The 9,626-nt window shown below is 38.9% G+C and overlaps 1 protein-coding gene across 1 annotated transcript in view; it reads left to right on the forward strand.

The window, feature by feature from the left end:
• The window catches only part of MCM9 (minichromosome maintenance 9 homologous recombination repair factor), a 46,699-nt gene extending 41,354 nt beyond the window's left edge, over positions 1 to 5,345 (forward strand). Inside the window, exons 11-12 of the mRNA XM_058801926.1 lie at positions 1,223 to 1,368; positions 3,428 to 5,345. Coding sequence (XP_058657909.1) covers positions 1,223 to 1,368; positions 3,428 to 4,937 — 1,656 coding nt within the window. The 3' untranslated portion in view covers positions 4,938 to 5,345. The remainder of the gene's footprint in view (positions 1 to 1,222; positions 1,369 to 3,427) is intronic.
• The last annotated feature ends 4,281 nt before the right edge of the window (positions 5,346 to 9,626 follow it).

Genomic DNA, 9,626 nt, shown 5'->3' on the forward strand with positions numbered 1-9,626 from the left:
TCCCTTTCCTTTTACTCCTTTTTATAATTTGTCTTTCCATCCCTAGGCATTTTACACCTTTCCACTAACTTTTCTTGCAATGCTTTCTCTGTTTAAGATCCTCTGCCCTCAGTTTTCAGTGGTTTTGTCATATGGTTTCCTTCCTCTACTCAAAATGATATCTCAGTATCTCAGAGACATGAGCTGCAGCACAGGGATTAAACTTCACAGATGTCTTCAGTTCACTTAGAACTGCACATGCACACACAGTATTTAAAAGAAGCTCCTTGTGATGGGCAAGCAAAGGACTGAAATGTCAGTGAGGGCAACACATTTTTGTAGCCCATGGCTGTATACCTCAGGATATACCACCACACAGTCTTCTTTTTTTCCATTGGGTCCCTAGGTCACATGTTGACAGTACTCAGTCTGAAAGCAACTATCTTTTGTCAGTGTTTTGCTCAATATTTTGTTTATTACCTACTGAGCTTTATAGATTAGACAGGAATGGTAAATGCTAACTACTCTGTGGCAAAATAGAGGGTTTGTGGTGTGAGGTGTTTTTTTCCAAAGAGCAATTAACTACAGAGCTATTCTAGATTATTTGTTGTGGAACAAATCACTGAGCAGATGATCTTTTCCCAATAAAAATGAACTTCATTTTTATAAGGTACAGCAAAAACTGTGCCAGATTAAAATCAATTACAATTCACTGGAATTATTCACAAATAGTAAGTTACTCTTAAAATGCTATTCAGAAATATTTCTGCCCAATAGTTTACACTGTGTTGACAAGTCTTAATATCCAGGTCTTTTCCTTTAAGAAATTAGGAAAACCTAATTAAAACTTCTAGCAGTCAGAACTTCTTCCGTTAAAAAAATTCCTCACATGGGCACAATTTTTACAAGATATTTGGAAAATATCTTCAATCTTAATTTTCATTTTCAGTCATGATGTTCTCAAGCTTTAGGTGGACTTCCCATTCCATGTGTCAATAGAAATAAACAAGTATGACTAAACTGCAGGCTTGATCATGTAATTGCTTTATGTTTATGACAATTTTGACCATGTGATCATATCTAATAGGATTATTTGTGTGGATACAGATAGCAAATATTTGCTACCTTAAGCTTTAAAATATCTAAGAGAGAATTTCAGTTAACATGTCTCTGTTGTTTAAATTTGGTGTTTAATAATAAAGGTAGTTTCCTATTTTTTTTTTTTATCTCCTTGGTGCCATAGGGGGGTGCACTTCTTGGAGGCATCAATGCCTTACACACTTCATTTCCAGAAAATCCAATGGAGCAGTACCGAACACAGTGTGAAATCATACTGGAGCGGCTGGAGCTGAGGGATCTTCTGCGCAAAGAGCTGCAAAGACTTGACAGGTTGTAGTACACAAAGTAGCAAACTAATTCAGAAGGGAAACATAATTTGTTTCACAATATTATCTGCAAGGGACTCCTTTACAGGACATGGATAATCAGGGAGATTGTTTTAAAATGCATTCAGAGATCATCACAAGATCACTTTTGCCTCTGGGTTATAGAATTTACAAATATTTTAATGATTTCCCAACTCCTATCTCAATATTATGCTCAGATAAGTTTCAAAAGTGCTTCTTAGAGTCAAAATACTAGAATATGTAGCTGAGCAAATAATTTTATATAACTTTTTCTACTTGTTTGGTAAAATACAGCAGATCTGCTTCATGATTTTTTAATCCACCTATTTATTGGGCTTGTCAGGATCCTTCCCTTTCTGTTAATGGAAAATGTAAGCCTGAATCAAATTTCTGTTCTTTTGGGTGATTTCTCTATTTTACGTGCTGTACTTTTCACTGTTGCATCTCTATTTTTCAGCTCACTGCAATAACCTTTGGGAAACCTATTTCTTGGTATTGATAGAAAACTTCTAATGAAAACTTTTAAATTTTAACCTCAGAGAAAAACCCTAGAAGTGGAAGGAAATAAAACTAAAATCAAACAAAAACCCCACATTTTCTTCCTCAAATGAGATTAAGCTTTAAAGAAACTTGTTTTTCCTTTCTGTTAAAGGAAGATAAAATATTAATTTTGTTAAAATTAATGGAAACAGCTGGGAGAATTCACTTTGAATATTTTTGAGACTTATTTTGTAAATTATAGTAATGATGTGTTAAATAACCACAGAGTCAACAGAAACAGATGAAAGCAAGATGTCTTCAACAGACAGACAAAAGCTAGTTTTAAAACAGAGATAATTCATAGGGGTCATAGAAATGCAGGATGGGATGGGAGATCAAATACAAAGAGAGGATCAAGGCTGTGTTTGACCTTCCTGGCAGGAGCTCTCATTATCTGCTCTGAAGCTTTCTAATGATGAGGATTTTCTGTTGCCATTCTGTAGTCTCTTCCATGACAGCTCCACCCAATGCCCATAAAGGTTTTCTGAATATCCCACCAAATGGCCTCTGCTGCAAATTAAGCTCATTTCTTCTTCTCTCTCTTAAACAGGGAGTGCTAAATTAATTTCCTCTTTAAAACAACCCATTCTGTATTGCAAGATTTATTCCATGCATTCCCCCATAACTATATTTCAATAAAACAAGCATATATCATATATCTCATCCCTTCCTGGTGAGTCATATAGTTTCTGCCACCTCCCATTTAAAAATTTAAGAATATACATGTTAGTAAACAATTATAGTAATTATTCTAAACATGTCTATACATTTATATCTCTCCCAGAGGAAAGAAACTGTTGAGCAAAAACCAGATTGCTGTCTGCCTTGGAAAATACGTGTTTAGGTACAATAAATGGAACATCAGCTATTCTGAGATTGGAGGAAACCCTCACTCAAGCACCTCTGTTGTTTTGGAGGGCTTTGATAATGCTGATAGCCACAGACAGTGATAATTAAGATTTATAAGTGATTTGAGATGCTTTCATTCTATCATGTTTTTGCCGTGTTGAGTATACAGTGATTATGAGAGAAACCCAAAAACAACCACTGTTCCAAGTAATACCCAGGTTTTCCATTCCAATAACTCATGTGAGACTTTACCTGGCTCAGGATAAGATTTCATTAGGTTCCTGTTCTAGAAGATAGACTTACAGAATGTGTAAAACCTGTAAGGGACTCTAGCAATGATTGTAAGTTTTTGTGTCATTTTTATTTTTTCTGTTTGGTTTCCCAAGGAAATGTAGTTTAGGCTTAGGTTGCTTTCTCTGTCCATCTGCCTGCCTTCTATTGGGGACACGAAATTCTGCCACTTACTGTCAAAGGTGCTGAAAGATCACAGACTGCAACACCAGCTTTCAGAGCTGTATGTGAAACTTAATAATATATTTTGTGACCTACATTATTTGTAGCTTTCCACCAGTCATGCATATTATTTATCACTAATGCAATGAAAAAAAAAGAAGAAAATTAATTTACTATTTTGGTTTTTTTCCATTGTGTAGATTGCAAAGGGAAAATTCATGCCAGCAGCAGCCTGAAGAAGCAAATTTCAGTACTACCACAAGGTGCTCAAATGAGGATGCATTTAGGCAGTCAAAGGAAAGGTCTCAGTCAGAACCTTCAAGTCAAGAAGGAGATAACTCTGGGCCACAGACACCTTTACTCAAAGGCAGCAGTGAAGGGAATATTCATCTAGAACCCTTGTGCAACCCAGCACATGCTAGTAACAAAAATACAAGCAGCCTGGCATGGTTTGACACCATGGAAGATAACAGCATTGATGCTGAAGAAAATTCTCAGGGGAAGTGTCATGTGCCCAAGATATCTCCAAATAATTTGGCTTCAAAAACTTCAAGTTCAGAAGAAAGCACTGCTTCAATACCAAGGAAGCAAAATGGAATAAGAGAGTCACCAGCAGCTGTGAATCTGCATGCTCCTCTGAACCAAAAGGACAAAGTTTCCAAGTTAAGGAGGAAAAGGACTGAAGAACACAACTGTTCTTCCTCAGAAGATAATATTGCAGAGCCAGCACCAAGTGCTAGTGTGCAGGATTCAGTTATTAGACAACATGCTTCTAGAAGCTGGAGGAGGCTGCACAGGGAGAAGTCATATGGATTCTTTACAAGTACCCAGGACCCTGAGGCAAAGGCCCTTCCTTCTGTATTACCTGCCTCTGGCCTGGCAGATCTCTCAAGTGATACAGATTCTGTGCTAGGAGAAGAGAACAGCACATCAGTAGCAGCAAAAAACACAGCAGTTTCCACAAGAAAAAGAAGTAAAGATCAAGTAGTGAAGGAAACAAAGGTCGTGAGTTCCCATGAGCAAGAAAGTGAAAGTCCCCCAGCTGCTAAACTAGCTAAATTTTCTTTCAGACCAAGGACAAAGCTTGGTCATTCTTCAGAGAAGACAAATGAAGAATTTTCTCATTTACCAAGTGAGACTATTTTTAAGCCAGGAGAGCAGCTCCAAGGAGAGCATCTTCCAGAAGAATGCTGCCCACCTGAGAAAAGCAAGATAACATTGACTGGCTTAGGAAAATGTAGTTTGGAAAAAGGATCAATTGATAATAAAGGGGTAGAAGAGCAGCAGAGTCGGGCCTTAGGGACAGAGACCAGAGCAAGTGCAGCAATATGCTCTGATGTCAGTTTTGATGCTGTGCCACCTCCACCCACTGAGAAGAAAGGGGAGGCAGAGGAGAAGCTGGGTGCTCCAAGCACAGGGAAGGTGCGCTCCAGCACATTAGCTAAGCTCTCCACCTTCTCCTTTGTATCACGTCCTGAGGCAAAATCAGAAACCTCACCTGCTGTTAAGAATGACACCAGCAAGGAAAACCACAGCCCGTGGCTGCAGGTGCACATGAGCAATCCTAGCAAAAGGAAGAGTTTTGCATTTGGAAATTCTAGTACAGCCAGCGTGGTCACAAAGACATCTCTCTTCTCCATAGCAGAGCTGGATGATGCTACATTAGATTTTGATTGGGATAAAGAGGTTAGGAAAAATCCAAGCACGTAAAATTTCTATCCTCCCAATTATTTAATATGCAATTCTTCTGAATCTTCACCCTTCTATCACTTGTATCCATGGTTTTCAAATCATTTAATAGAACCATCCTGGGCCTGTGAACATCTTTCTTTAAGCCCATATATTTACGTAAGCAAGAACTGTGTGTGCTGCAGGCCTAATTTGGCTTTTAGTTTTCTCAACTCTTCCCAAGGCTGTTTATCTCAATTCACTGTTTTGATTAAACTGATGAACCCTAAAGACTTGTATAGCTATGTTCGTGTGTCCAGAGTGAGTGATCTTGCAGTGGAGCAGTCTTAATTGTCCTTCCAAGTGACTGTGCCACTTTAGAAAAATTATGGCACTCAAGCTATGTCGTTATATTTTGTTCATCTGTATGTGCAATTTGTCTCTGCATATTTGTCACATAATGCCTCAGCATTACCAATATCATGATCTATTATCATGCTATGGTAAATGTTTCTGTATTATGAATATCATGACAACTTTGCTTCATCTTTGATTTGTCACACAGCTGATGCTGAAAACACAGATTGAGAGCTTTTGGTTTCTGATTTTTACTTTCAGTTTTAAATACACTGGTTTAGATATCTGTGTCTCTGTTCTGGATCATTTTATCAAAACTCATCTCTGTAATAAACACACAGTTCCCCACTGCAGAGACAATGAATTTCAGGTGATTGAATGGGAGTTGTCAGTAACCAGGGTAACTTTAATGCAGGCATTAAGCCCTGACAGATAAACTACACTTCAAACCTAGCAGCACAGTGAAGAGCTTCCCTAGTGTAGCTGGGTTCTGAGTCAGATAATGTTTACTTTGATATTTTAATTATTACTAGAGTTTTACTGCATCTGATCTGTAGTTTGTCTTCTGTAGCATGCTGCATCTTGTGCCATACATTTGTCTAAAGGGAAGTTAATCTACTAATGCATTCCACATTTACAGAGAAAGGTAAGCCTTAATTTTCTTCTAGTGACTTGCTTGGTGTGTTTCTTCTGTGTTTGAATTCTCTGCAGAATATTCTTGTTGTAACCTGCAAGGTAAACAGAGCATGGAGTGGTTTCTTACTGCACAGCAAATCCCTTGGGAGACTTGCTAGCAGAAAGTTCTGATTCTCTCTTGATTTGCTTAGAAGTAGTTCATTTGAAACCAAGTGAGTTAAAATACTGTAGAATTTAAGAGAACTGAGGGAGTATGAGGCCCAAGTACATCAGAGTGGTACAGTGAAATTATGAGAACACTAAGGGTAGTGTTGGCTTACTGTTCAGAGTTCAGCAGGATAACACAAACATTGCTGTGCAGACTGATTGTGTGGTAGGTCTTCCACTGAAAATGTGCCATTGACCAAAACAAGTGGAATTCATCCACCTCCCTCCCAAAGCACAGAGCCACCCTATCATGTTCCTCCTCACTCCTATGCCAGGGTGAGCTTGATGTGCACCCATGACCAATTGCCCATGAAAGTCAGACTTATCCTATGGGCCACTGTGTCTGCCCTGAAAGAGGGATCAAGAATTCTGGACCCATGAACATTTGTGATGGTCTTCCTACTTGAACTTTTTGCATCAGCCGCTTGCATGGTGATCTCTTTTACAGTCAGAAATCCTCTTTCCTAGTTTTCAGGTTTGATGGATGTTACTGGCTGGCCAGTGCAAAGCCAGAACATAGCTACTGTCCTTACTAGCCAAACTTCCAACCCTAAAAATGATATGTTTAAGCACATTAGGACAAGTTTGATAATGCCCTGGAGACTTTCCAGACTTTCTGGAAAGAGCATGGTTGGGTCACTCTCTGCCACTCAGACATGTTTTTTAGGCAGCTAAATCCAAACACAGACTATAGAATTTAGGTAGAGTGAATTTCTCATTTTTGATAGTGTCTCACCGGTGATTAGTTTTTGTGGGATAATGTGCTAGATAGTGTATCAGTAAAAAAGAAACTTTTCAGGCTCCCCTGATTAGAAGTACTCAGCATACTACTTTAGGAAATGGAACTATGATTCTTTACTGGGCAGAGGTTTTTGAGATTTCCCATTTAGAAGCAAAGAAAAGGAGGCACAGGGACATTCTACTGAGCTTGCAGAAAGGCCCATCTTCTCTATACAGTTGGAGGAAAAGTACTGCTGCCTTTCCAAGCTGTCTGCAAACAGGTCCTATTCAACCAAGTGTGAGGGATAAGCTACCAAAGAATAAATTTGGAAAAGCAGATACTGCTGAGATTGTTCTTTACCAGACCAGTTGAAATACTACTGTTGTGATATTACTTCTGATTCATAGCATGAATTCAGAACATCCAAGATAAATGAGGAGCTCACAATAATAAGCAAATTATACCTGCTGTTGATTTACTCCCTCACTGTTGCCATTGCTACAGAACCCATCAGTGCTTTGGCAGGGAACGTTGCTAACTTCTTTCCCTTTATAAACTAACTTCCCCCACAAATGATCACAAGTTTTAATGTTTTTTGAGTGCTACAATAGCCCAATGATTGGAGAATTTAAAGCACTATGGCAGTAGCAGTCTGCTGGGCTAACCTACAGATGAATTTTCTTTTTGAGTGCTTTGTGCAGTCAAGGGGCAGATGAGTCACTTCCTGTCAGCCTGTCTTCCTGGGCACACACTGAGCCATTATCTGTTTTATCACATCCCTCTCTGAGTCTATGGTCTATCAAATCAATTATTATTGAATACACTAGTATTTTATTAAGCTGTGTTCATGGAAGGAGAGTATATTCCTGGTCGTGCAGTGTCAGTGCAGCTCCCTCCAGAGCTCCCCTGGGAGGTACTGCCCATCCTATTTAAGGGACTTCTGGAGCAGATACCTAGTTCTTAGGCTTGTAAAACAGCCTAGAATAGAAATCACTTGCCATGTAAACATCTTAAAAAAACAGCCTTCAGTTCTTTCTAGCAGTATGAACATTTTAAACATGCCACAAAAAATGTGGCAGAAGTTGAACTGAAAAGGGTGTGCGTGCCATGTGGCTGAGCTCCTCTGCTAACACGTTCTTGTGCTGACCTCCAGCCAGGCTTATTCACCTTTGCATGCTTCTTTTCATTCTAAAGAGCTGGCAAGCAGAAGAAAACCCTACATGGCTGAATTTTCTTATTGTTCATATTTTTCTTAAGTGCTCTGAATGTTGTGATTCTTTTTGGCTGCATGAGTTAATGCGCTAAATATCATAATGTGGTGTGCACCAGGATTACAAAACCAAGTGAGCTAAAGACAGAGCAAAGCCAAACCGAACTGAAACTTCTGATTAGTGGATTCCATGTGAAGAGATGTCCCAAGTGAGGATATATAATATCCCATTCTAGAGACAATGTATTTATTGATGGGAAGATTAGGGAGATCGAGTATTAAGTGGTCTGTATTTCATGTGAATGAGGCAATAGCTTCATTAATAATGAATAATAATTATGTCATCTCCCTTAGGTATCTGGTGTGCCTTTTCTTATCAATACTTTTCTTCCTGTTAGACAGAAGAATGTTAGTAGTTCCAAGGAATAACACTGTCCTTTACTTAATAAGGAGCACAGCTATTTTAGAAAAGAGTAAAAATGTGGTTTTTTTGTCAAGTTTGACTATTCTGAGCCAATATGTGCAATTACAATTGTGCACATAATATTTCTATATGTATCATTGCATAACTACATACACAACAATATATGCATAACAAAGACATATTGTTTAAAAATGTAGGTGTTATTGTATGAATAAGATGTATTGTGCAATGCCATTTATGAAGAGATGTCCTTTGGAGCAGTGACTTTTCAATCAGTAACATTTCTTAACTTGAACTCAATAGTCCTGAAAGACTTACCACATGTGAAAAGGCAAGGAAAGAAGCATGTGTCATCACAGTCCCCGACAGAAAAGCTCGTGCAAGCCTGCATGACTAGGATCACTCACAAGGTGTTGGCACCTTCTGAATAGCAGGTACCAAGTTCCAAGTCATCCTGTTACTGCTGTCAACATTATTCCAACTCCATTCTCCCTGGCAACTGAAAGCAGGGGTGAAGAACAGTGGGAGCTGCAAGTTCCCTGATGTAGTCATCTTCTGTGTTCAGCAGCATCCTTATGTTGCTTATCTTCATTGCCAGATCCTAGGTGAGTGCACCACATTTTTCCAGAAATGTTACTTGTCTTTCTCTGGAAAGTTTTTCTTTCTCCATTCAAGGCACCTACTCACCACAACCCACTGTTCATCTGTCAGAACAAAACATCACAAGGAAGAAAAGGAACACTTCTGTAGCTTGAACGTCAGAGAGGCAGTCAGCACCTTGAGCAGGTACACCTGCAGCTCTGCTTCTAGTCCATCTCAGTGGTCTGGAAGCACAGCTCTACTTGAAGGAATCATGCAGCTCCACCAGCTTCACTCCCACTCAACAGTACCAGAACAGCAGCTTTGCTCCATTCCCACTTTCATGGCGATGAGGAGGTGTAAAAATGTCTTTGAATGCAAAGGTCTGTGTGCTTTACAGCCATGATTTTAAGATGTTTTGGATCACAGTTTGACCTCAGACACTTTTTGTAGTCAGAGTCCCCTAAACTTTCCCCTGAATTTCCCTATAGCAAATTAACTTTTTTGGTAAAAAATACTTTTTACAGTGTCTGGCTTATAGTTTCTGAATATTTATGTCTGACCTCTCTGCTATACTCTATAGGTAGTGATTAACAG

Source organism: Ammospiza caudacuta, chromosome 3 (genome assembly GCF_027887145.1).
Source record: "Ammospiza caudacuta isolate bAmmCau1 chromosome 3, bAmmCau1.pri, whole genome shotgun sequence".
NCBI lineage: Eukaryota > Metazoa > Chordata > Aves > Passeriformes > Passerellidae > Ammospiza > Ammospiza caudacuta.